Source organism: Pan paniscus, chromosome 13 (genome assembly GCF_029289425.2).
Source record: "Pan paniscus chromosome 13, NHGRI_mPanPan1-v2.0_pri, whole genome shotgun sequence".
Taxonomy (NCBI): Eukaryota; Metazoa; Chordata; class Mammalia; order Primates; family Hominidae; genus Pan; species Pan paniscus.
In genome coordinates, this window is record NC_073262.2 from 117,458,048 (window position 1) to 117,485,464 (window position 27,417).

The 27,417-nt window shown below is 41.9% G+C and overlaps 1 protein-coding gene and 1 non-coding gene across 2 annotated transcripts; both read left to right on the forward strand.

The window, feature by feature from the left end:
* The first annotated feature begins 18,556 nt into the window (after window positions 1-18,556).
* On the forward strand, window positions 18,557-18,691 carry LOC112439159 (small nucleolar RNA SNORA70). Its single transcript, XR_003027458.1, has one exon. It is a non-coding gene; the product is annotated as a small nucleolar RNA SNORA70 (small nucleolar RNA).
* On the forward strand, window positions 18,562-23,424 carry LOC100981279 (large ribosomal subunit protein uL16-like). Its single transcript, XM_024927940.5, has one exon. The coding sequence runs from the start codon at window positions 18,660-18,662 to the stop codon at window positions 19,053-19,055; it is 396 nt and encodes a 131-aa protein (XP_024783708.3). The 5' UTR covers window positions 18,562-18,659; the 3' UTR covers window positions 19,056-23,424.
* The last annotated feature ends 3,993 nt before the right edge of the window (window positions 23,425-27,417 follow it).

The following is a 27,417-nucleotide window of genomic DNA, read 5'->3' on the forward strand; positions in this document are numbered from 1 at the left end:
GGTTATAAAAAATGCAGGCAATAAAATAGGCAACTACAACTAAAACATAAAGAGTCTATCATTTCATAGAATGGAAGAAATAGAAGGAATTTTAGAAGGTCAAGACCAAGGAGCAAAATCAAACTGAAAAGTAGACATTTTAGGATTTTACACAATTATTATTTTAGAGCCACAGATCTGGGTCTGAGCTTCCTGGCAGTTAAACAAAAAAAGAGACATCAGTATAATATTTTAATATTGTATTTGTTTAACCCAGGGATTCTTAAGCTGGGTCCATGTAATCCTTAACAGTTCATGAACACCCTTCAAGGGGCCCATGAATATCCTGAAATTTTATCCAAAATGTCACTTATATCAAGTTGTTTTGAGGAAAGTATCCATAATTTCATCAGAATCTTGGAAAGGTGTGTGACCCAAGATGTTATGAACCACTGAAAAACTGATGTTTAGTTTACATAGCACTGTCACATAATTGTATCATCTGAGGCCTGGGAAGATTAAGTCCAGGTCAGAATTAGGAATCCAAGAGCCAAATTTGGCCAGGTGGCATTTTCCGAATAATGGAATCACCAGTGTTTAAAAGTCTTGAAAAATGGAAACATCTGGCAATATGGCACTCTCAATCCAATATGATAATGACTGAAATTGCTGAGAAATATCTGCTCCTGAACCAAGCAAGTGTCCTCTAGTTTAGTCCATGCTCAACACTCCCAATGGTTCCAGTACCTTTGCTCAGCTATTTCCTGACTGGCTGCTTTAGACATTTGTGTTTCAGAGTCCCAAATTAAGTAATTTGTGTAGAACTGATAACTGAATCTAGTTTTTACTACAGTTCAGAATGAATTATTTTGTCCGAGTGATTCTCAAACTATATGTCTTCCAGAAGCCTGCTGTTACAGGTTCACCATTGCTTTTTGCTACCATTTGTCTAATAATCAAGTGTTATTAACACATCTCTAAATAGTTTATGATGCCTAGTTGCCTTTTTCATGCCTTTCATGAGCATATGTACCCAAAATTTTGTATTTTATACATCTTTGCATTCATTCAGCAAGTGTTTCTTGACAATATACTATACTAGTATATATTAAAAGTGCCAGGCACTTTTTAGATTTTATATATATATATGATTAAGGTCATGAGGTCAGTTGGTTGAATTTGAAAAATGATTGATTGGCCGGGCGCAGTGGCTCTCACCTGTAATCCCAACACTTTGGGAGGCTGAGGCAGGCAGATCACTTGAGGTCGGGAGTTCGAGACCAGCCTGGCCAACATGGCAAAACCCCATTTCTACTAAAAATACAAAAATTAGCTGGGCGTGATGGTGTGCACCTGTAATTCCAGCCACTCGGGAGGCTGAAGCAGGAGAATCACTTGAACCCTGGAGGTGGAGCTTGCAGTGAGCCGAAATCCCACCACTACACTCCAGCCTGGGTGACAGAGACGTTGCCTCAAAAGTAAACAAATAAGTAAATAAATAAATAAATAAATATAAATTTTAAAAAGAGAAAGAAAAATGATTGATTATTCTTAAGGGTATCATTGTGAGAAAAACTCAGTGGCTTATTGGAGTTGCGTTCACAGGGTATTGCCTAGCCACGTAAGCAGCCATACTCTTGCCTAGTGTATATCAATTTAGTAGAAAATAAATTTACAGATTATTTTATTTCTTTTTTCCTAGCGTAATTAGCTGCCTACTTTTCAAAATTATGTGATGACTTCATGGGAAAAGAGATTCACAAGAACCAGTAACAGGAAAGCTTAAATAAGCTTGGAAATCTTTAAACTTTCAATATGGGTAAGCAATGATCATTTTTAATCATCCAAATTCATAAGATTTGATCAAAGGAAAAATGTAGTGTTTTGGTGATATGCAGGAAGTATGAAATGCATGCTACTAATTGAACAGTACATCTTTGATATGGCAGAAAAATGTAGTTTTATTTGTTTTGTTTTTGACTTAAGGTATGTCAGTCTTAAATAATGAGAGTCAGAAAAGATTATTAAGAATAACATTTATTCCAGTGCAACGCTTAAGGATAGCCATCCAGGAGACACAACTCCAAACAAATGAGATCAGTGTTTTAAAGTGGGAAACATAAAGTTTCATTTATATAGGCAGAAAGAGAAATTTTAGCAGGTTACATGCTTCATATGAGACCAGTGCATATGTTACAGTGATTTGATTGGTTATAGATTGCTACATTCTAAGGAAGATTACTTTATTATTTCCTAAGGATGGGTGGACAGTGATCTGAGGGACTCTAATCTCTAGCACTCTTTGGTCATAGTTATTTACAGGAAAAAAAAAAAAGTCAGAAGTTGCAGCTGCATGCCATGTGACTCAGACTGCATAGCCACATCTCTCTCAAAGCTCAGAAAAATTTAAAGTTCCAACAGCCTTAAGTTTGAATTTCTTAATTTCACAGACTCTAGAGATCAGTGCAATTCAACTGTAAGAAATAATAAGTAAAACCTTTTCCCCTAATTAATTAAAAGATAATGGTGGATTTAATTCATTTTCATTGAAAATGAAGAGATGAGTTATTTTAATATCACATTTTAGCTCTTGGGGCAGAAAGAAAAAATATTTTAAGTTATATAGACAAATAAAATGCTCTATAGTGCAAAAGTAAGAAAAACATAGACGATTCCCCTGAGACAAAAGATTTTGGAAAAGATTACAAGAAAAATTATTGCAAGACATAGGTATTGTTTTATTCTTAAAGAAATATGCTTTCTTACTTTATGAAACTAGTCTGAAACTGTCTGTAAATCTACATGGAAGTATACTGAATGCAGCAACTTACAGAGATCCAGGCATTATGAGTAAAGGGTGTCCAGATTTGCCTTGAATGCCAATGGATGTTAAGTTGGTAAAACTTAACTAATAATAGCAATAGCATTTATGTAATACTTTGTAGACATTTTCAGATACATTATCTCGTTTAGTTTCCAAAGTAATTGTTGGGAAAATCAGAATACATGCAGCATTATTTTACTGATAGAGAGAGGTTGGGGCAGGCCCAAAGTCACTTAATATTAAACTGCAGTAAGTAAAATCCTTCTTCCTGCAGCTTAACATCACTTTATTTGGGAACAAAGTCTCTCATTCCACCAGAGTATCTTGGCTTAGCCTGAATAGCCCAGGAGACTTAACACATTGATTTACATTTGCACTAAGATGGAAATGAGCAATTAATGATCCTTTTCTGTGGGAAGACTTTGGGAAAGGGTAATGGAAAGGGTCAGGAGCCCACAACCCTTGAAAAGGTGGATGCCTTTAAGAAGAGGAGGTTGCAGGAAGGAAGTAGGAACCCCTGAAGGGAAATCTCTCTTTATTTGCAGGTCTTGGGAGGCCACTCTCTCCTTAATTTAAGCTATGGTAGTGAATATCATATATGAAAGTATATTTATGTTCTTGAAATCTTTCATCTGTGTTGATTCTTTGAAATAATGAATTAAGGCATAGTTTAAATTTGCTAAGTGATGTTTAACCTAAGATGTGAAGAGTAAGAGGTAGCCAGTTAAAGAGGAGGGGCAAGCAGCATATTCCAGGAAGAAGCAGCAGTATATGCCAAGGCCAGAGGCAAGAGATGGTATGATCCATTTTATTACTGTGTTCCAGAATAATCCACTGAAATATGAATTTGTGTTTTGTTTGCACAGCTTAGGCATGTGAGAAACACAAGAGGTCTTTATTTTTCTCTCTCATACCCCTTTGTCTCAGTTCAGCTTTAGGGTGAATGGAGATCTGGGGCTTGTCTTACAGAGTTAAGAAAAGTTTGTAAAAGAACACAGTCCAGCCAAGGAGATGGGCTTTGGGACTCTAAGATCAGGAACCAGACATGACAAAAACTGAAAAAGGTTCCAGATCTTGAAGGGTTGGTGATTAGAGGTTCTGGAAGCAGCAAATTTGTACTCCATCTCCTTGTGGCATCCCAGGGAGGTGTCAGGGGCTCCAAGAATGACTGGACCCAACTACCAAAGCTGCCACCCTCCAAAAGGATGTCAGTGCATGAGCGTGTTACCAGCACAGGGGAAGCAAACTTACCTCTACCCATCTTGAGGTTTTCTTTTTTTTTTGAGACACTGTCTCTCTCTGTCACCCAGGCTGGAGTGCAGTGGCGCGATCTCAGCTCACTGCAACCTCCACCTCCCAGGTTCAAGCAATTCTTCTGTTTCAGCCTCCTGGAGTAGCTGGGACTACAGGCACACGCCACCACACCTGGCTAATTTTTGTATTTTTTTTAGTAGAGATGGAGTTTCACCACGGTCAGGCTGGTGTTGAACTCCTGACCTTTGGCGATGCACCTGCCTCGGCCTTCCGAAGTGCTGGGATTACAGGTGTGAACCACCGCACCTGGCCACCCATCATGGGTTTTTAGCTGGGACTCATTAACCAAAAAGACAGATTAAGAAGAGAAAAACAGTTTATTATAATGCATGCAATGCACATCACACAGGAGAAACCTCAACAGAGTAACTCAAATCAGTAGCTTAGAACTCTGGCTGATATACCATCTTCAAACAAAGAACAACAAATTTGTCAAGAAATGACAGGACAAAGAAAAGTGGTTTTAGGCTTCCAAGGGTGGCAAACAGTAGGAAGGTAAAAATATGTGAGGAAATGAATGAAGTAAGGTTTGTTTGCAGATTACTCTGGTGTTATCTCTAGGCTGGTTTAAGTGTCTAGAGCTGTTTCTGGTAAAGGAGAATTTATATCTTTCCTTTAGGCAGGAAAGGGGGAGGGTAGAGAGAGCTTTTCCTGCATTTGCTGCTGCTTAATTACCTTCAGCTCAAAATAATTTTTATGTAAATTAGGCATATTTTGGGGTGACATATTCTGGTTTCCTTCACCAGCAAAGCCTCCTTCCAAAGGAAATTAAGACTTGGAATATAAGCTGTGCCCTGGGTGGGCCAAAGGTAAGACCCAGTGAATCTAAGAAAGATGGAGATGGGATTGAGAGGGGGATATATGTTTTGTTTTTCTTAGAAGCGTGCAATTGCTATAAATACTCATGTCTTCGTCCATTTGTGTTGCTATAAAAGAATACCTGAAGCTGGTACTTTGTAAAGAAAAGAGGTTTATTTGACCCATGGTTCTTCAGGCTGTACAAAAATCATGGCACCAGCATCTTCTTCTGGTGAGGGCTTCTGGCCGCTTCTGCTTATGGTGTGTAGAGATCACATGTCAAGAGAGGAAGTGAGATGGAGAAGAGGAGGTGCCAGGCTCTTTTCAACAATCAGTTCTTGCGAGAACTGAGAGTGAAAACTCACTTACTGAACTCAAGAATAGCACCAACCCATTTATAAGAAATCTGTGCCCATGATCCAGACACTTTCCATCAGGCCCCAGCTCCAGCATTGGGGATCAAATTTCAACATGACTCTTTTAACAAACCTTATCCAAACTATAGCATTTCTCCCCTGGGCTCCCAAATCTTATGTCCTTCCCACATTGCAGTCATTCTGTCCCAGTGGTTCCCACAAGTGTTAACATATTCCAGTACCAACCCAAAAGTCCAAAATCTGTTCTGAGACTCAAAGCAAGCTGTAAGTCTGTAAAATCAAAATCAAGTTACATACTCTCAAGATACAATAGTGCAACAGGCATTGGGTAAACATTCCCTTTCCAAAAGGGATAATTTGACCAAAAGAAAGGGGTAACAGGCCTCAGGCAAATCTGAAACCCAGCAGGGCAGACATTAAACCTTAAAGACCCAAAATAATCTTTGACTTCATGTCCCATAGCCACACTAGTTCACTGGGTGGGCTCCCAAGGCCTTAGGCAGCCCTGGCCCAATGGCTTTGCTAGGCATAATCCATGTGGCCACTCTCACTGGTTAGAATCCAATGCCTGTAGCTTTTCCAGGCTAAGATTGTAGGCTACTGGTGGCTCTACCATTCTGGAACCTGGAGGACAGCAGTACTGTTTCATGCGTGTCCGTGTGAAGAGACCACCAAACAGGCTTTGTGTGAGCAACATGGCTGTTTATTTCACCTGGGTGCAGGCGGGCTGAGTCCGAAAAGAGAGTCAGCGAAGGGAGATAAGGGTGGGGCCGTTTTATAGGATTTGGATAGGTAAAGGAAAATTACAGTCAAAGGGGGTTTGTTCTCTGGCGGGCAGGAGTGGGGGGTCACAAGGTGCTCAGTGGGGGTGCTTTTTGAGCCAGGATGAGCCAGGAAAAGGACTTTCACAAGGTAATGTCATCACTTAAGGCAAGGACCGGCCATTTACACTTCTTTTGTGGTGGAATGTCATCAGTTAAGGTGTGGCAGGGCATATTCACTTCTTTTGTGATTCTTCAGTTACTTCAGGCCATCTGGGCTTATACATGCAAGTCACAGGGGATGCGATGGCTTGGCTTGGGCTCAGAGGCCTGACATTCCTGCCTTCTTGTATTAATAAGAAAAATAAAACAAAATAGTGTTGAAGTGTTGGGGCGGCGAAAATTTTTGGGGGGTGGTATGGAGAGAGAATGGGCGATGTTTCTCAGGGCTGCTTCAAGCAGGATTAGGGGCAGCGTGGGAACCTAGAGTGGGAGAGATTAAGCTGAAGGGAGATCTTGTGGTAAGGGGTGATATTGTGGGGTTGTTAGAGAAACATTTGTCGTATAGAATGATTGGTGATGGCCTGGATACGGTTTTGTATGAATTGAAAAACTAAATGGAATAAGAGAAGGAGAAAGACAGGTATAAAAGGTCTAAGAATTGGGATGACTCAGGATATCTGATTAGAGAGTGCCTAAGGAGATTCAGCATAGCCCTGCCAGCAAAGATTATTTATTTAGTTCAAGAGTTAAGAGTGGCAGTTTGGGGATAGCACCAGGAGATATCAGCTGTGATGGCTTGGAAAAACAGTGTAAACCGACAGTGTAAACAAGAGCAGGGCATGTATGAGTAGTTGAGAACGGTGAATAGGAGTATGACTAGACAGAAGATAGTAGGGATGACAAGTTTTTTGGGGCACAGTCTAAGTTGGTCTGGTGTCTGGAATGAGACTGGGGCCTAATAAAAAGGAGCATCTATACAGGAGCTTAAATGGGCTGTACCCTGTAGCATTCCGAGGACAGGCCTGAATTCTGAGAAGGGAAAGTGGTAAAAGTATTGTCCAGTCCTTTTTGGTGGCTGAGCTTGGTGAGGTGTGTTTTTAAAAGACCTTTAGTCCATTCTACTTTTCTTGAAGACAGAGGACTGTAAGGGATATAAAGGTTTTTTTCATATGCGTCCGTGTGAAGAGACCACCAAACAGGCTTTGTGTGAACAATAAAGCTGTTTATTTCACCTGGGTGCAGGCGGACTGAGTCCGAAAAGAGAGTCAGCGAAGGGAGATGGGGTGGGGCCATTTTATAGGATTTGGGAAGGTAATGGAAAATTACAGTCAAAGGGGGTTGTTCTCTGGTGGGCAGGGGTGGATCTCACAAAGTACATTTTCAAGGGTGGGGAGAATTACAAAGAACCTTCTTAAGGGTGGGGGAGATTACAAAGTACATTGATCAGTTAGGGTGGGGCAGGAACAAATCACAATGGTGGAATGTCATCAGTTAAGGCTGTTTTTACTTCTTTTGTGGATCTTCAGTTACTTTAGGCCATCTGGATGTATACGTGCAAGTCACAGGGGATGCCATGGCCTGGCCTGGGCTCAGAGGCCTGACAGGTTTCAATGAATACTAAGAGCCTGAAAAACTGCTTGGCTGATTTGACTAATAAAGGCTCATCTGTTATCAGACTGTTATCTGTTATCTGTTATCATCTGTTATCAGAGGTGAGAAGGCTTAACTGAGGAATTATGTCGGAGAGAATGGAAGAAATGACCGTGGTGGCCTTCTCAGACCCTGTAGGAAAGGTCTCTACCTATCCAGTGAAGGTATCTACCTAGACTAAGAGGTATTTTAGTTATCTGACTCAGGGCATGTTGAGTAAAGCTAATTTGCCAGTCCTGGGTGGGGCAAATCCTCGAGCTTGATGTGTAGGGAAGGGAGGGGGCCTGAATAATCCCTGAGGAGTAGTAGAATAGCAGATGGAACACTGAGAAATTATTTCCTTCAGGATAGATTTCCACGATGGAAAGGAAATGAGAGGTTCTAAGAGGCGGGCTAGTGGCTTGTACTATAGCATAACATGCCTTTGCTGGTGTGTGGCAATTAGGCCTGGTGGAACCGCCATCAATAAATCAAGCGTGATCAGGGTGAGGAACAGGAAAGAAGGAAATTTGGGGAAATGGGGTGAACGTCAGGTGGATCAGAGAGATACAGTCATGGGGGTCAGGTGTGGTATCAGGAATAATGTGGGAGGCCGGATTGAAGTCTGGGCCAGGAATAATGGTAATTGTGGGAGACTCAACAAAGAGTGAGTATAGCTGAAGGAGCCGGGAAGCAGAAAGTATATGTGTCAGGTATGAGGAAGAAAATATATTTTGGAAGTTATGAGAACTGTAGAGAGTGAGTTGAGCATAGTTTGTGATTTTGAGGGCCTCTAAAAGTATTAAAGCAGCGGCAGCCGCTGCACGCAGACATGAGGGCTAGGCTAAAACAGTAAGGTCAAGTTGTTTGCACAGAAAGGCTACAGGGTGCAGTCCTGGCTCTTGTGTAAGAAATCTGACCGCGCTAACCATGCCTAGGAAGGAAAGGAGTTGTTGTTTTGTAGAAGGTGTTTGGGTTTGAGAGATCAGTCAGACACGATTGGCAGGGAGAGCACGTGTATTTTTATGAGAATTATGCCGAGATAGGTAACAGATGAGGAAAAAATTTGGGCTTGATTGAAGTAATGGGGGCTGTTTGTGAAGCTTTGTGGCAGTACAGCCTAGGTAATTTGCTGAGCTTGATGGGTGTCAGGGTCAGTCCAAGTGAAAGCGAAGAGAGGCTGGGATTAAGGGTGCAAAGGAATAGTAAAGAAAGCATGTTTGAGATCTAGGACAGAATAATGGATTGTAGAGGCAGCTATTGAGGATAGGAGAGTATATGAGTTTGGCACCATGGGGTGGATAGGCAAAACAATTTGGTTGATAAGGCGCAGTTCCTGAACTAACTTTGTAAGTCTTGTCTGGTTTTAGGACAGGTAAAATGGGGGAATTGTAAGGAGAGTTTATAGGCTTTAAAAGGCCATGCTGTAGCAGGCGAGTGATAAAAGGCTTTAATCTTTTTAAAGCGTGCTGCGGGATGGGATATTGGCATTGAGTGGGGTAAGGGTGATTAGGTTTTAATGAGATGGTAAGGGGTGCATGATCGGTCGCCAAGGAGAGAGTAGAGGTATCTTATACTTGTGGGTTAAGGTGGGGAGGTTACAAGAGGAGGACGCAAAGGAGGCTTTGGATTGTGAAGAAGGGCGGCAATGAGATATAGCTGTAGTCCAGGAATAGTCAGGGAGCAGATAATTTAGTTAAAGTGTCTCAGCCTAATAAGGAAACTGGGCAGGTGGGGATAACTAAAAAGGAGCGCTTTAAAGAGTATTGTCTAAGTTGGCACCAGAGTTGGGGAGTTTTAAGAGGTTTAGAAGCCTGGCCATCAATACCCACAACAGTTATGGAGGCAAGGGAAACAGGCCCTTAAAAGAAGGTAATGTGGAGTGGGTAGTCTCCATATTGATTAAGAAGGGGACGGGCTTACCTTCCACTGTGAGAGTTACCGGAAGCTCAGTGTTCGTGATGGTCTAGGGGGCTTCCGAGGCGATCGGGCAGTGTCAGTCTTCAGCCGCTAAGCCGAGAAGATCTGGGAAGGAGTCAGTCAGAGAGCCTTGGGCCAGAGTTCCAGGGGCTCTGGGAGTGGCTGCCAGGTGAGTTGAACAGTCCGATTTTCAGTGGGGTCCCACACAGATGGGACGAGGCTTAGGAGGAATCCCAGGCTGCGGGCATTCCTTGGCCCAGTGGCCAGATTTCCGGCACATGTAGCAAGCTCCTGGGGGAGGAGGTTCAGAGGAACGCCTGGCCGCTGCGGTTCAGGCATTTGGAAGTTCTTGTGTGCTGGAAATGTGGTTGGGGTTTGTCTCACAGTGGAGGCAAGGAATTGCAACTTTTTTCTATTATTGTACACCTTGAAGGCGAGGTTAATTAAATCCTGTTGTGGGGTTTGAGGGCGGGAATTTAATTTTTGGAGTTTTATTTAATGTCGGGAGCAGATTGGGTAATAAAATGTATATTGAGAATAAGACGGCCTTTTGACCTTTTAGGGTGTAGGGCTGTAAAGTGTCTCAGGGTTGCTGCCAAACAAGTCATGAACTGGGCTGGATTTTTATATTTGATGAAAAAGAGCCTAAACGCTATCTGATTTGGGATAAAGAAAAAGGAGCATTAACCTTGACTATGCCTTTAGCTCCAGCCACCTTTTTAAGAGTAAATTGCTGGGCAGGAGGGGGAGGGCTAGTCACAGAACGAAACTGTAAGCCAGACCAGGTGTGAGGAGGGGAGGTGATAAAAACATTATAGGGTGGAGGAGCAGAGGCTGAGGAAGAATTGGGACCTAGCTCGGCCTGGTGGGGAGCAGCCTGGGGAGGAAGGGAGAGGTCAGATGGGTCTGTAGAAAAGGAAGATTAGAAAGACTCAGCGACGCTTGGGGTTGGTACTGAGGGGACAGGCGGGAGGGAAAGAAAGAAGATTTGGGACGAGTTGCACTGGGTACAGAGACTAGGAAGGGACTGATGTGTAAAAGAATGCCTGGACGTCAGGCACCTCAGACCGTTTGCCTATTTTAGACAAGAATTATTTAGATTTTGCAGGACGGAAAAATTCAAAGTGCCATTTTCTGGCTATTTGGAACTACTGTCGAGTTTGTATTGGGGTCAAGTGGCATTGCAGAAGAAAATAAGGCATTTAGGTTTTAGGTCAGGTGTGAGTTGAAGAGGTTTTAAGTTTTTGAGAACACAGGCCAAGGGAGTAGAAGGAGGAATGGAGGGTGGAAGGTTGCCCATAGTGAAGGAAGCAAGCCTAGAGAAAAGAGAGAGTAGAGAAACGGAGGGAAGGGGTTCGGGGGTTCTTACCTTCCAGAAAAGTGGGAAAAGGGGTTGGGGTGCAGAGATAAGAGGTCGGGGTACAGAAATAAGGGATTGGGGTGCAGAGATATAAGAGGTTGGGGCGTGGAAATAAGGGATTGGGGCGCAGAGATATGAGGTTGGGGCGTGGAAATAAGGAATTGGGGCACAGAGATAAGAGGTCGGGGTGCGGAAATAAGGGATTGGGGCACAGATATAAGAGGTCGGGGTGCAGAAATAAGGGATTGGGGCACAGAGATAAGAGGTTGGGGCGTGGAAATAAGGGGTTGGGGCGTGGAAATAAGGGATTGGGGCACAGAGATAAGAGGTTGGGGCATGGAAATAAGGAATTGGGGGTTCTTGCCCCATAGAAAAGTGGGACTTGCCGCTAAGGGTGAAGGAGAAGGGGTTGAGGGGTACTTGCCCCTCTCCCGGAAAAGCGGGACTTGCCACTAAGGGTGAAGGAGAAGGGGTTGAGGGTACTTGCCCCTCTCCCAGAAAAGCAGAGAAGGGGTAGAGATAAGGAGAGCAGGGGTTGAGGTACTTGCCCCTTCCCCAGAAAAGCGGGACTTGCCGCTAAGGGTGAAGGACCAAGGCAGGCGTCCTTGTGTGGTCTGACACCCTTGAAACATGGGTGTATAATCAGAGAGGCGTCCCTGCAATGATTAAACACCAAGGGAAGCCTGCCTTCCCAGTCCGTGACTGGCGCCGGAGTTTTGGGTCCACAGATAAAACGTGTCTCCTTTGTCTCTCCCAGAAAATGAAAGGAATTGAAATTAAGAGAATGGAGAGATTGAAGAGTGGAAAGGAGAAAGTGGTTGAGGGACAGTGAGAGAGGTTGGAGAAGAGAGTAAGAAGAGGCCGCTTACCTGATTTAAAATTGGTGAGATGTTCCTTGGGCTGGTTGGTCTGAGGACCTGAGGTCATAGGTGGATCTTTCTCATGGAGCAAAGAACAGGAGTACAGGGGATTGATCTCCCAAGGGAGGTCCCCCGATCCGAGTCACGGCACCAAATTTCATGCGCATCCGTGTGAAGAGACCACCAAACAGGCTTTGTGTGAGCAACATGGCTGTTTATTTCACCTGGGTGCAGGCGGGTTGAGTCTGAAAAGAGAGTCAGCAAAGGGAGATAAGGGTGGGGCTGTTTTATAGGATTTGGGTAGGGAAAGGAAAATTACAGTCAAAGGGGGTTTGTTCTCTGGCGGGCAGGAGTGGGGGTTGCAAGGTGCTCAGTGGGGGTGCTTTTTGAGCCAGGATGAGCCAGGAAAAGGACTTTCACAAGGTAATGTCATCACTTAAGGCAAGGACCAGCCATTTACACTTCTTTTGTGGTGGAATGTCATCAGTTAAGGTGTGGCAGGGCATATTCACTTCTTTTGTGATTCTTCAGTTACTTCAGGCCATCTGGGCGTATACGTGCAAGTCACAGGGGATGCGATAGCTTGACTTGGGCTCAGAGGCCTGACATACTGGTCCCACACTGCCCTAGTAGAGGCCCTCTGCAGTGGCTGTGCCCCTGTGGCAGACTTCTGCCTGGGCACCTAGGCTATCTGATAGGTCGTATGAAATTGAGGTAGAAGCTACCATACCTCCACTACTCTTAAATTTTGCATACTTGCAGAGTTAATATCACATGTAAGCTTCCAAGGCTTATGGCTTGCACCGTCTGGAGTGGCAGCTAGAGCAGTATCTGGGGCCCTTTCAACCATGGCTAGAGTCAGAGTAGCTGGCATGCAGGAAGCAGCAACCTAAGGTGGCATCTGGCAGTGGTGCCCCAAGTGTGTACCCCAAACAATTCTGTCCTCCTAGGCCTCTGGGCCTGTGATGGGAGGGGCTGCCTCAAATATTTCTGAAGTGGCTTTTGGGCCTTTTTCCCACTGATTTGACTGGAAGCACCCAGCTACCTTTTATCTGTGCTGATTTCCCTAGCAAGTGGTTGCTTGTTAACACCCTTGGATTCTTCTCTTGAAAATGCTCCTTTTGTTCTCTACCACATGGCAAGACTGCAAATTTTTCAAATTTTTATGCTCTGCTTCTCGTTTAATTATAAATTCAAACTCCACATCATTCCTTTTCTCCCACATCTGATCATAAGCTGTTGAAAGCAGCCACATCACTTCTTAAACACTTTGCTGCTTAGAAATCTCTTCTGCTGGATACTGTAGATTGCCACTCTAGGGCATGCATGCAATGCATCCAAATTATTTGCTATATTGTAACAAAGGTGACCTTTGCTCCAGTTCTTAACAGTTTCTACATTTCCACCTGAGACCTCATCAGCACAGCCTTAACTGTTTATATGTCTTTCAGCATTTTGGTCACAACCATTTAACCAGTGTCTACGAAGTTCCAAACTTTTTCTTATCTTTCTATTTCTTCTGAGCCCTCCAACCTTTTCCAACCTCTGCTCATTACCCAGTTCCAAAGCCTCTTCCACATTTTCAGGTATCTTAATAGCAACACCTGACTCCTGGGACCAAATTTATGTCTCAGTACATCTGTGTTGCTATAAAGGAATATCTAAGGCTGGGTACGTTATAAAGAAAAAAGGTTTATTTGGCTTGTGATTCTTAAGGCTGTACAAGAAGTATGGTTCCAGTATCTGCTTCTGGTGTGGGCTTCAGGCTACTCCTGCTCATGGTATGTAGAGATTGTATGGCAAGAGAGAGAGCAAGAGATAGGAGGAGGTACCCGGCTCTTTTCAACATCCTATTCTTGTGGGAACTAAGAATGAGAACTCACTCACTCTCCCAACAATGGCACTAAGCCATTCATGAGAGATCTCCCCCTACAATCCAGACACCTCCTATCAGGCCCCAGCTCCAACACTAAGGATCAGATTTTAACATGAGACTTGGCAGAGCCTAGCAAAGCCTATCCAAACTATAGCAGCTCACTTGGGAGATGTCAGTTGCTTAGCTTAGACTCAGAGATCCTAAGACTCTGAGGTCTGGTCCAAGCCTTTAGAATGTGAATGGCTCATACTTACTCTCCTCTCCAGAATTTGTGGGATTTCTGAAGGTTTCAGGATTATTATTTCCTACACATTCATACATTTAGAATTAGAAGTATAGGCCAAGTGTGGTGGCTCATACCTTTAATCCCAGCACTTTGGGAGGCTGAGGTGGGAGGATCACTTTAACCCAGGAGTTTGAGAGCAGTCTGGGTGATATGGTTTGGCTCTGTGTCCCCACCCAAATCTCATCTCTAATTGTAATCCCCATGTGTTGGGGAAGGGGCATGGTGGGAGGTATTTGAATCATGAGAGTGGGCCTTCCCCTTGCTGTTCTCGTGATAGTGAGTTGTCACAATATCTGGTTGAAAGTGTGTGGCACTTCACCATTTATTCTCTCTCTCTCCTGCTTCAGCATGGGAAGATGTGCCTTGCTTTTCCTTCCCCTTCCTCGATGATCATAAGTTTCCTGAGGCCTCCCAGTTATGCTTCCTGTTAAGCCTGCAGAACTGTGAGTCAGTTAAACCTCGTTTCTTCATAAATTACCCAGTGACAGGTAGTTCTTTATAGCAGTGTGAAAGTGGAGTAATACACTGGGCAACATAGCAAGAACTTGTCTCTATTTAAAAAATGAGCCAGGCCTGGTGGTGCATGCCTATAAGGTCCAGCTACTCAGACTGAGGCAGGAGGATCCCTTTAGCCCAGAAGTTTGAGACTGCAGTGAGCTATGATCACATAACTGCACTTCAGCCTGGGCAAAAGAGCAAGATCCTGCCTCAAAAAAATAAATAAATAAATAAATAAATAAATAAATAAATGAAGGAGAAGGAAAGAAAAAGAAAAAGATTAGAAAAATCCATGCTCACAATGATTTGTTAAGTTCCTTATTTTTTATAGTCACGAGTAACAGAAACTCATGTAAAGATAGGCCATACAAAAGTAAAACCTGATGGAGTTCAGGAAATACTACCCCTAAACATGACACCTTAGCATTTGAGAAATCAGCAGAAGGAAAATCACCTTTATCTTCCACTCACCCTTCTCTGCTGAAGCAGGTCATAAAACCTGGAAAAGTCACCCTCTGACCTTCTTTCACTATTCTCCCCTGCAGCAGATCATAAGACCTTCATTTCTGAGGTACCCTTTCTATAACTAGAGCAAAGGAACATATTTACCTCTGAAGCACAGACATTCAGAAAAGAATCTGTACAAACAGCCTTTGCTAAGTTCTCCCCAGTTTATTACCATTAGATCATACCCCTTTTTGTTCCAGTCATATTTGCCTATGACGGTACACTCATCATCAAACCTAAGCATAAAAATACACACGCTTACCTGTTTCTTTGAGTCTTCATTTCCTTACAAAGTTTCCTGTGTTACATAAAACTTATATTAAATCATTTGTGTGTTTTTCTCTTGTTAATGTGTCTTATGTTATAGGACCCTCAGCCATGAACCTAGCAATGGATGAGGAAAAGAAATCTTTTCTCCCCCTAAACATTTATCATGTAAAACGAAAACAAGAGGTAACACTCATATGCAGAGCACAAGCTCTTTTCCAAGTGCCATCCTAAGTGATTTAGCTAGATTAAGTTCCATGATCTTTTTAACAATCCTATAGGTAGATGCTGTTTTTATAACAAGTATGAGTGTTGGCAAGGGAAGGATAGTGGATGAAGAAATGCAAACACTGATTAGGCAACATTTTCCATCAGGAGAGAAAATGACACTGAGCACTGGTGAAGTAAGCTAAAGGTAATTGCTAGACCCAAATCAAATGCTATCATAAGAGAAGAAAAAAATCTATTATTTGTAACAAAGGTAAAACTAGCCACAGAACAACTTTTCGCCAGAGAGAGAACAGATGAAATGGACTTATTTTTGCCCCCTACCTGTCTGGGAGTCAGTTGCTTTTTGTGTATAAGGCTTTTTTGGCATTATCTCTCTTGGGCTCTCATTGAACAATTAGGGCTTACTGACAGATGACTTTCAGCATTACTGTCAGGTGGCTGTACCAGCCTGAACTCAGCCATCATTTGGGCCTCCCGTTGATTATAACAAGCCAAAACACTGTGCAGTTGGAAATTGTAGGTACTGTTGTTCAATATAATCTACTGTCTATTTTACAGCAAAATTGTCACAAAAAGCATTCAGTAAATTAACTAGTTTGACTGCCAGGAGATTCTAGTATTATTGTATTTTTCCTACCAGGGCACCCAGGGGAGTTTGCTCATCTGTAAAATTATTATTATAATCATATTATTTCCAATGTTTTATTGCCAATGTCATGGCTGACCTTTGGCAAAATTGCAAAGTATCCAAAGTTCATTTTAAGAGTTCTTTTCATGCATACCTTCCCCCATCTTTTTGAGAAAGGCTGCATTGTATTCAGCCTCAGGAATGCTCAGATATTCACTGAACCTCACTGGAATTAATGAAGTGTACTTCATAATATCTTTGAACACCAAAAAACATGTCCCCAGGCTTCAGCTGATCTTCCCATCACTAAATCCACTCATAAATTCCCAGTCCTTATTTGATCTGACATATCAGCAAACCTTTAAAAAACATGTGATCACATCCTTTTTTATATACCGTATTTTTTGGTCCCATTAGCCTCCTGGATATCCCATTTCCTGGGTTTTCTTCGTATCTCACTGATAGAATTTTTAAAATCTCGTTTGTCTGTTCCTCTCCTTCTTTCCAGCTTTTAACATTGGAGGGGTCCAGTGCTCAGGCATTGGTCCTCTTCTCTTTCTCTCTACATTTACTTTTTGGGTGATCTCATTTGGTCTTATTGCTTGAAATATCATCATATGCCAATGAGTCCCAAATTTATATCTCCTGTGTGAGCCTTCCTCCTGAGCACTAGACTCATGCACACAGACTGCCTACTTGAAAGCTTGTCTTGAATATTTACTAGGTATCTCAAACTTAAGCTGACCAAAATTGAACTCCGTATCTTCCCCAGAAAATCTGTTCTTCCTGAAGTCTTTTTCCATCTCACTTGAAAGAAACTTGATCATTCCAGTTAATTCAGGCAAAAGCTTTGGAGACATCCTGGACTCCATCTTTCTCTCATCACACATCCAACTTCACACCTCTAACTTCAAAATACATCCAAAATTCAATCACACTTGACCACATCCAATTACCTCCAGTGTGTTAAAAGACAAATCTTGGCACGTTAAAATTTTTTAAAGTTTATTTGAACAGACGACAATTCACAAATGGGGCAGCTCAAGACTGCAAGCAATTTGGGGCTCCAACAAATGGGCATAAGGGGAAGGCTTTTAAAGGGTAGACGAGGCCGGGCACGGTGGCTCACGCCTGTAATCCCAGCACTTTGGGAGGCCGAGGCGCTAGGATCGCAAGTTCAAGAGATCGAGACCATCTTGGCCAACATGGTGAAACCCTGTCTCTACTAAAAATACAAAATTTAGCCAGGCGTGGTGGCATGTGCCAGTAGTCCCAGCTATTCTGGAGCCTGGGGCAGGAGAATCACTTGAACTTGGGAGGCGGAGGTTGCAGTGAGCCCAGATAGTGCCACTACCCTCCAATCTGGTGACAGAGTAAGACTCTGTCTCACACACACACACAAAAAAGGTAAATGAGGAAGCAGGGTTAAAAAATTGATTGGTTAAAGTGATCTAGTTAGAAGTTAGTTAGATGGTTTCAGTTGGTTATGCATAAGTAATAGAATGTTCTTCTTATATATATATCTATCATATATACATATGTATATATGTATAAGTAATAGAATGTTCTAATGAGGACTTAGACTCATTATACCCACTGTGAGATAGACTTGAGATAGGAAACCCATTTGTTACCTTGCCTCCATACAGCCACACTCTAACAGGGGCCATCATGACCTTATGTGTCCTCCTAATATCAGTGTCATCTTTTTCTCTATTTTCAGAAGCCCTTGAAAGATCTGTATTATCCTTTCTCCAGTGTACAGTTAATAAGATGAAAGGCCCAAGGTTCTTTTGATTAAGATTAGATGTTAGTTGACAGTTTCAGATTGGTTAAGAGTGTTTACACTGAAGTAGGTTTTGGTTTGCTTAAGTGGGAATCCACGGTGCTGGAGCTGCCTCATTCTAATGGCCTCCCAATTTCTTATTGGTGCTTCCACCTTCATTCATACATCATCATCTCCTGCCTGGATTATTGCAATAACTTTGTAAATATTGTCCTTGTTTTTACCTTTATCCACTCTCTTGGTTTAGGTTCCTCCAATAGCAAATCCTGAACAAGGATTTCAGTGTAACTTATTTAGGAGGTGATCTCAGGGAGCATTGTAGAGAGTAGTGCAGAGATAGGAGTAAGGAGAAAAGCCCATTAAAGATTTAGTGTTAATGAGGTGGTTACTGTTGTAGACAGCCAGGCTCGATCTTGCTAGGGAACCTCTGAGAGACTGAGTAGAACATGTCTCTGAATTGTGACACCAAGGAGCACAAGAAACTTGAGACAGGGAACCCAAGTGGTAGAATATCTCCCATATCTAAAGAGAACTGAAGCACTCTGCCTTTTTCTTTAATATAGGAGGTGCATGGTGTAATAACTTGTCCTTTACATTGAAGGAATGTCCTAGTTTGCCTCAAAACATGGACTATAAAAATGTCACTAATGTTCTGCAGCCAATTAAGCCAACTGAGTTCCTTTCCTTGTGGGGGCCCAGTGTGCAATGGCTGCACACAGCAGCTTCCTTGGTAGTGTACACAGCCTGTTGGTTGTATGGGTTGCTCTAAGGGACCTTGGAGACAGGCCTTTCCAATGGATGTTCATGTTTCTGACCTTGCGCTACCCCAATGTAGGCTCCAAACGGGCATGCGAGGTGCCTTTGGAATGCCCCAGGGCACTGTGGCCAGGGTTCACATTGGCCAAGTTATCATGTCCATCCGCACCAAGCTGCAGAACAAGGAGCATGTGATTGAGGCCCTGTGCAGGGCCAAGTTCAAGTTTCCTGGCCGCCAGAAGATCCACATCTCAAAGAAGTGGGGCTTCACCAAGTTCAATGCTGATGAATTTGAAGACATGGTGGCTGAGAAGTGGCTCATCCCAGATGGCTGTGGGGTCAAGTACATCCCCAATCGTGGCTCTCTGGACAAGTGGCAGGCCCTGCACTCATGAGGGCTTCCAATGTGCTGCCCCCCTCTTAATACTCACCAATAAATTCTACTTCCTGTCAAAAAAAAGTCACTAATATACCCTAAATTTTCTTTTTTATTTTTATTTTTTATTTATTTTTATTTTTTTTTTGAGATGGTATCTTGCTCTTTTGCCCAGGCTGGAGTGAAGTAGCATGATCTTGGCTTACTGCAACCTCCACCCCCCAGGTTCACCCTATGATTCTCCTGCCTCAGCCCCCTGAGTAGCTGGGATTACAGGTGCCCACCACCAGGCCTGGCTAATTTTTATATTTTTAGTAGAGACTAAATTTTCTATGGTTTATCCACCTTGCAGTTCACATATGGCTTGTCAGAACATCTGGAGCATTTGCTACTTCATGCTCACTAGTTTGATTAATATAATGTCATTTAACTCGTGGACCAGCAGATTCTGTGGAGTGTCCCTTTAGACTCTATTGCAACAGAAAGCAGCAGAGTTAACATAGACCTGGGGCAACTCTCTGAACTTGCACTGCTGTCCAATCAGGTAAATGCTAAGGGCTTTCAGTCCTTTTTCCTGATAACAACTTTAAAAAATTCATTTTCCAGTTGAATAGCAGCTGTGTTGATTTGTTCTGTTAGCAGTACTACATACAACATAGCAGCTATGATTAACACTACCACTTGGTCAATTTTGTGGTAGTCCACTATTGTTTGCTGTGATCACCCTGATTTTTGTAGGGGCCATATCAGTGAATTAAATGGGAATATGATGGGGTCCGTCATTCATCAATCTTTTAGACTTTGAAGATGGCACAAGTCTCTGCCATTCCAACTGACCCATAGATTGCTTTTGATTTATTATTTTGGCCAGGTTGCAACGGTGATTTCAGAAACTTCCACTTGGCTTTTTCTATCACTGTGGCACTTATCTAGCTGGTGAAGGAACTAATGTGAGGCTTCTGCCAGCTACTAGGAATATCCAATTTTGCATTTATAACTAGGAAAATATTCATCTTGAAGACCTTAGGCTCATTAGACCCACTGTGAGATAGACTTGAGATAGGACACCCATTTGTCACCTTGCCTCCATAGAGCCACACTCTAACAGGGGCCATCATGACCTTATGTGTCCTCCTAATATCAGCGTCATCTTTTTCTCTATTTTCAGAAGCCCTTGAAAGATCTGTATTATCCTTTCTCCAGTGTACAGTTAAGAAGATGAAAGGCCCAAGATTCTTTTGATTAAGGATTAGTGAAATATTTATTTCATATACTTGCTATAGCATTGCAAAGTCCTTTTGAAGGGGAACCTGACCTCTTCTTTCTCAATTGATGAGCCGTATGACTAAGAATTGGCTCAGATCTGGACAGCAGATAAGGGAGCATGATTTTCCATTGCAATGGCCATTGCAGTGGCCGACGCCAACCATTTGCTTTCCAGCTCTTGATTATTTATGTTTATAGAAATCAAGGAATAACCTTTATTAGTTGATAATTTATTTAACCCCAAGGAACACCCTGGTCAATTTGCCATTACCACAGACCCCTGTGGGTCAAGTTTCCTTGGTGACATTATGGCCTGTGTCTGTTATAGTAATTATGTCAGCCTTACCTCTGATAGTTAAGTGGTGCCACCTGGCTTCTGTTATTTCAGAATCTTATAACATCTCCATTATCACTAGGAAGCTCAATTTTATAGCCATCTCCTCTCCTATCAACCCTGGTCTAGAGATGACATCTATCATCATTCATTTTTAAATGATGCCAGCACTCCCTCGTTAGTGCATTCCTTGTAGTTTTAGGGGAGTGCCTACCCAGGTCCTTCCAGGTAAGAATCAGCTAGTGTGTTCTCAGGTCTTATGAAATGAGCCCATGTCTTTAAGACCCCTTCCTCAATACTCTGCCAAGGCAGTGCTGGCATCTCCACTATAGACCATCCTTATTTCCAGACTTCAAGGAGCCAGCCAGCAGTGTATTAGAACTGACTCCAGGCAACCTTGTCAAGGTATTATCATCTAAGTCTCAGGAGACTGTCCGATATCAATGAATTCCCTATATTCTGTCCCACCTCAACCCTCATTCCCCATTCAACACTCTCAGCTTATATATATATGTATGTGTGTGTGTGTATAGATAGATAGATAGATAGATAGATAGATAGATAGATAGATAGATAGATAGATAGATAATCTCACATATACTCTGCTTGTTCTTGCTAATACCCACTAGCCAGGTTCTGAGACTTTGGGGGTAAATTATCTATTTACTTAAATAACAGGGACAGTAATTCCCCACTTGAACCATGCTGAGACCTGACCCCAGTCATTTGTCTAAAAGCAATGAGAGGAGGTGAAAGGAGATCTTGAGGAGGGCAAACATTGTTTTGTGAAGCCCCAGGAGAGATTTTTCAGTGGTCCTCAGGCAATGGGATGCAACAGGGAGAGGGTTGCCCATACCAGCCAGAGATGCTGAAGAGTTAATGCCAGTAGTATTAATACAATTCTCAGCAAATAAGGGAAGGGGTTGCTTGGGACTCACCTCTTAATGGCACAGTTCTGAGGTGTATTATACACATTCTCTGAGAAAGGCCACAGCAACACTGAACTCTGTTTTCTGAAAATGGTTACCAGTTGATAATGGTGCTGAATAAGCGATATACATATGCATGGCATTCTGGGCACCTGTGCTAAGCATTTTCTAAGAATCACTCCTTTTATTCTCCCAAGGAAGGAAGGAAAGTCAATAAAAGGTATATTACCACCAGATATTTGCTCCTAAACACAGAAAATGAAGGTGATTTTCTTTTCTTTTTTTTTTTTTTTTTGAGATGACATCTCGCTGTGTCACCCAGGCAGGAGTGCAAGCTCCACCTCCCAGGTTCACGCCATTCTCCTGCCTCAGCCTCCTGAGTAGCTGGGACTACAGGCGCCCACCACCACGCCCAGCTAATTTTTTTTTTTAATTTTTAGTAGAGACGGGGTTTCACTGTGTTAGCCAGGATGGTCTCAATCTCCTGACCTCGTGATCTGCCCGCCTCAGCCTCCCAAAGTGCTGGGATTACAGGCGTGAGCCACCACACCTGGCCTGAAGATGATTTTCAAAATGGCTTTGGGTTTATTTACATTTATTTTTGAAAATAGTATTTCATAATCTTGTTTTTACTTTTAATTTGAAGATTTAAGCTAGTCTGTAATCTCTTAAAGTGCTGGGTTCTATGAATCCTTGTCTGTGCAACAGCTAGCCCTTAACCTGGTTCATTGTTGATTTGAGGAACAAGATGTGGGAAGGTAGATGTTAGAAAGGCAAGATCATTTATTTCAAGTTATATGTGGAATTTTAAAATATTTTAATTGACCACGTTAAAATTCTATTATAAATAAAATACATATTTTATGTACTAGTATTTGAAAAATTATCAATTCAAAAATATTTATTGATAATCTGCTATTTGCCCCAAAATGTGATATAAAATATTAATTAGATACAAAATATTAATTCTTACAATCTGTGTCAGTGGAAGTTTCCAAGGTAGTTAATTCTATTTCTTTCTTTCTTTGTTTTCCTTCATAACATCATTCTAATAGAGAAATGATCCATTCTCAAGAGATTTGCCACAGAATTTTTTCTAGAGAAATGTCCCCATATCTGTGATAGAAGTTCCAGAAATTATGAAAGAAAAATTGCCTACTGAGAGTTTTAGTTTTTGTTGTTACATGTTCATAAATTGTATTTTACCAGATGGTTGTCCCTCATGGGACACCACTGAGTTATACAGGAGAGCATTGATGTTTTCTACCTCTGTTCTCCATTAGCTGCAAAAACTTGCCCCTTCACAGACTCCATGAGGGGAAAGATACCACAGAAAGAGACTGCATACTATTTTACTTTTCCTTGGACTCTGAAAGTCGAACTTTAGCAAAGTAAACTTACCAAAGACATAGTTAAGATAAATGAATGTGTCCAAAGCAAATCGGAAAAGGGTGGAAGATTGCTCATCAAATGCTTTAAAAGAAGTCCTAGCTATAATTCGTTTCTTGGCCTTGGATGGCCTCTCAGGAAGTGGTGTGTTGGAGCCAGTTCTTACCTGCTCTTGCTGGTCACATGCATCTCTTCCCAGCTCTTCATTCGGTGACATCAAAATTAGTAGGTTGAAATTAGCCATAGGTGAGAAGTATTTACACCATGGAGATCTAGCAAATGTTACAAACTCTGACCTTTTTTTCCAGTTCTTAGACATTTACTAGCACACCACTGAGACCCATTATTTACCAAGTATGAGTGGTTTTGGTCCCTTGAAACCAAAAAACTTACTGACAAGAATCAGAGTTCTAGTTACTTATCACTTGGCCAAGTTACTTATTCTCTGCAAAGCCCATTTCCTCATCTGCAAAAAAGAAAGGATGATACCACTCTATTTACTCATCTACATTATTTTATTGTGAAAAACTCAGAATATAATAATTTTATGAGAATATTTTAAAGCTATAAGGCACCCTATAAACAAATGATGAAACAGGGATTGATGGCTGTATTTCTGAAGCATTATATTTCTCATGGGGATAGGAGATATATATATATATATATATATATATATATATGTATGTATGTATTTATTGTGAAAAATTGGCTCATGTGTTTATGGAATCTGAGATGTCCTATAACCTGCCATCTGCAAGCTGGAGGCCCAGGAAAGCTGGTGGTGTAGTTCCAGTCTAAGCCTTGGGGTCTGAGAACCAGGGACCCAATGGTGTTAGTCTCAGTTTAAATTTGAAAGGCTGGAAAAGAAGGAATGCTGATGTCTAAGGGCAGGAGGAAACAGATACTCCAGCTCAAGCACAGAGTGAATTCTTTCTTCCTCCACTAATTTGTTCTAGTTGGTCTGTCAAGGGATTGGATGATGCCTGCTGGCATTGGTAAGGGCAATTTTCTTTACTCAGTTGACTGATTCAAATGCTCATCTCTTCCAGAAACACCCTTACAGACACACCCAGAAAAATGTTTTAACAGCTATCTGGACACCCCTTAGAGAAGTCAAGTTGACACATAAAGTTAACCATCACATGGGGTAACTCAATTACCTGGCAGACAACTTGTTCTGAGTTCCTCCCACAAACAAAAAAAAAAACAGAACAACTGCCATGAAGGCATTAATTGGAAATGTAAGATTTAACATTGATTTTATAACAGAGCTGGAGGAGTTTTACTTTATATGTCACTTAGCCAACAATTCAATAATACTGTCTTAGAAGTTTGTCTTTTCCCCAAAGCCTGTTAGATTGGGCTCTTCTTTATGGAAATTTGCCTTCTCAGCTCCTAAGCTCTTCCCCTCCCTTCATATTATTCAAATTAGCTTTTTACCAATAAAACTTGGAGGCCAACAGGAAGCTTCTTTGGACTTTACTACTGACATCTCTCTAACAAATCTGTGTCTTTTCTTGTGATGGGATTCTCCTAACAGCTACTGAAAAACATGTTCTCTAGTTACTATATGTTCCCTTGAGAAAATATTGGCTATCCTGACAAATAATTATACTAACTCTCTCCCTTTAGGTCGAATGAATGGAAGAAAAACACAAGGCTTATATGTGGTTCTCAAGTCTTATTCAACTCAGGGCTCAGCCACTCCTCCTAAGATGGGCAAATATGTAGATACAGGAAATATTTTCACCTCTTTTTGTTGGGCATCTTCCCCACCATGATTCTTCCCAGTCTGGAGAATATGGAATGCATAATAAGTTTTTATTGGTTCATCACAGGTATCCTGGGACACAAAGTTGTCTGGGAGAGTAGGTGCAAAGCCTAGGCTGGATCTTCAATTACCCCACACCCAGGACTCTTGTCTCCATGATCCCCTCCTTAATCCCCATTTCTGTTGTCTCTGAGGGTCATGGTCTTCTTATACCAGCTCCTACCTCAATTTCTGGAAGACTAGGGTAGAGTTTGCCTCACAGATATGCTCTACTTTGAGATGCCTATCCTTCCCACAGTAGAAACAAATCCTGATGTTACTTTCAGCAGAGTCCCCAGTACTCCTTCATTTCTCTCTTTTTTTTTTTTCGAGATGGAATCTCACTCTGTTGCCCAGGCTGGAGTGCAGTGGTGCAATCTAGCTCACTGCAAGCTCCGCCTCCTGGGTTCACACCATTCTCCTGCCTCAGCCTCCCGAGTAGCTGGGACTATAGGTGCCCACCACTATGCCCAGCTAATTTTTTGTATTTTTTAGTAGAGACGGGGTTTCACCGTGTTAGCCAGGATGGTCTCGATCTCCTGACATCGTGATCTGCCCATCTTCGCCTCCCAAAGTACTGGGATTATTTTTCTTGGAAAACCAGGTATTTGTGTCTCCCTAAAATTCATAATTTGATATCCTAACCTCTTATTTGATGATATTAGGACATGGAGCCTTTGGGAGGTAATTAGTCATGAATGGGACTAGTGCTTTTAAGAGAAGAGATATGAGAGCTTATTCTTTGCTCTCCAACATGTGAGGACACAGCAGGAAGATGGCCATTTGCAAACCAGGAAGCAAACCCTCACTAGGACTGGATCTGTCAGCACCTCGACCTTGGACTTTTCAGCCTTCAAAACTGTGGGGAATAAATGTTCATTGTTTAAGTTACCCAGTCTATGATAATTTGTTATAGCAACACAAGCGAAGATACCAGGAAACTGGTTCTTAGTGTTTACCTATCCTGTCAGTGAATAGCCAGGACTACACTACTTGAACATTAGTGAGTAAAGCAAACCAGGTCTGAAGCTTTTTCTGTGCATCCTTCTGGGGCTTGCTTTTCCTCTCTTTCAGAAATCTTGTGGGGAATTGGACTGGAGCTAGGAGAATGAATCATAACATGCAACCCTCGTTCCCCAAGTCTGGACTAGTAATTCTCTATGCAAACTACTTTTTTGGTTTTATAATGGAAAAGCAGCCAGAACTCTCCCTTTCTCTTTGTCCTTCTAAATTACCTTCATTAATAGTGAAATTTTGGCAGACTTCTTTCCCACATTGCTTCTGCTGCTTAGGGAATCTGAGCTTCCTCAGAAAAATTTCACTATACTTCTGCAAACTACTGTCTTAGTCCATTTTGTGCTGCTATGAAAGAATACCTGAGACTTGGTCATTTATAATAAACAGAAATTGGTTTTGGGTCCTGAAGGCTGGGAAGGCTAAAATCAAGGGACTAGTATCTGGTGAGGGCCTTCTTGCTATGTCATCCCATGGTGGAAGGGCCAAGAGAAGGTGAGAGAGAGCAAGAGATCAAACTCACAGCTTCAAGCCGTTTAATAATCAGCATTAATCCATTCATACAGGTGAAGCTTTCAAGACCTAAACACCTGCCATTAGGTCCCACCTCCCAGAACTGTTGCGTTAGGGATTGAGTTTCCACCTCAAGCTTTTTGGGGAACACATTAAAACCATAGCAACTCTCCACAGCTATTGGGATTATCTTTCTGACTTTGTCTCATAGCATCTGGGTTTGAATCCATATTGACAGTCTCTCTAGTTCTGGTACATGGGCTGAGGTCTTGTTTCCTTCTTCTAATTGCATAGTCAGAATTGGCATACCAGTCCTGGGAAATTCCTGTATTCCTGGATATCTGTATCCCCAGATACCTGTTTGAAGTAGTAGGAGGCATTTCAGGCCTTGAGATCTTTAACAATTCTGAATGCCAGGCCTTGAAATTCTTATTTTAATCAAAAAACCATTCCTTCAGTCCCTGTCCTAGGTGCCTTGAATATGCTTATATTTTCAGTAACATATAGCTTTGGCTTAATAGATAATTGCTGTATAGTCCTATTTCAGCTGCTGAATAACAGAAAATATTAGATTACCAATCTCATTATAGTTTCCATGATCATTATAGTTTCCAAATTGTGGAATTTGGAAGGGTGTTCTAAGAACTGACAGTCTCCTTGAACTCTTCATTGTGAGGAGTTTAGAGTTTATCTGGAGAGGGTACACTTCTGACTCATTTCCATGAAAGCATCAGGTCTCATGGAATAGTCACAGAAGAAAAGAACTCAGAAACAGAAACATTCTGTTCCAGCTTTAGCTTTGTAACTAATTAAATGGTGTAACTAAAAACAAGCCACTTAACATTTTGTGTCTCATTTTCCTCATATATCAAAAGAAAAATAATAACAACTAGATTTGTTGTGAGACAGAATTCAATAAGGGGAAAGTGCTTTGAAAAATATGAAACTGTACCAGAGTAAGGTAATTTTATTATTTTATAGCCTAAGTTGCTTTGGTCTTCCAATTTTAGTTGAAATTGTACAATTGAAGATGAAACATCAATTTCATAGAGGGAATATAGCAGAATGAACAGTAGTAGAAAGATCAATTTAATCTAGACTTCATATTTTTATTATGTGAAATCAC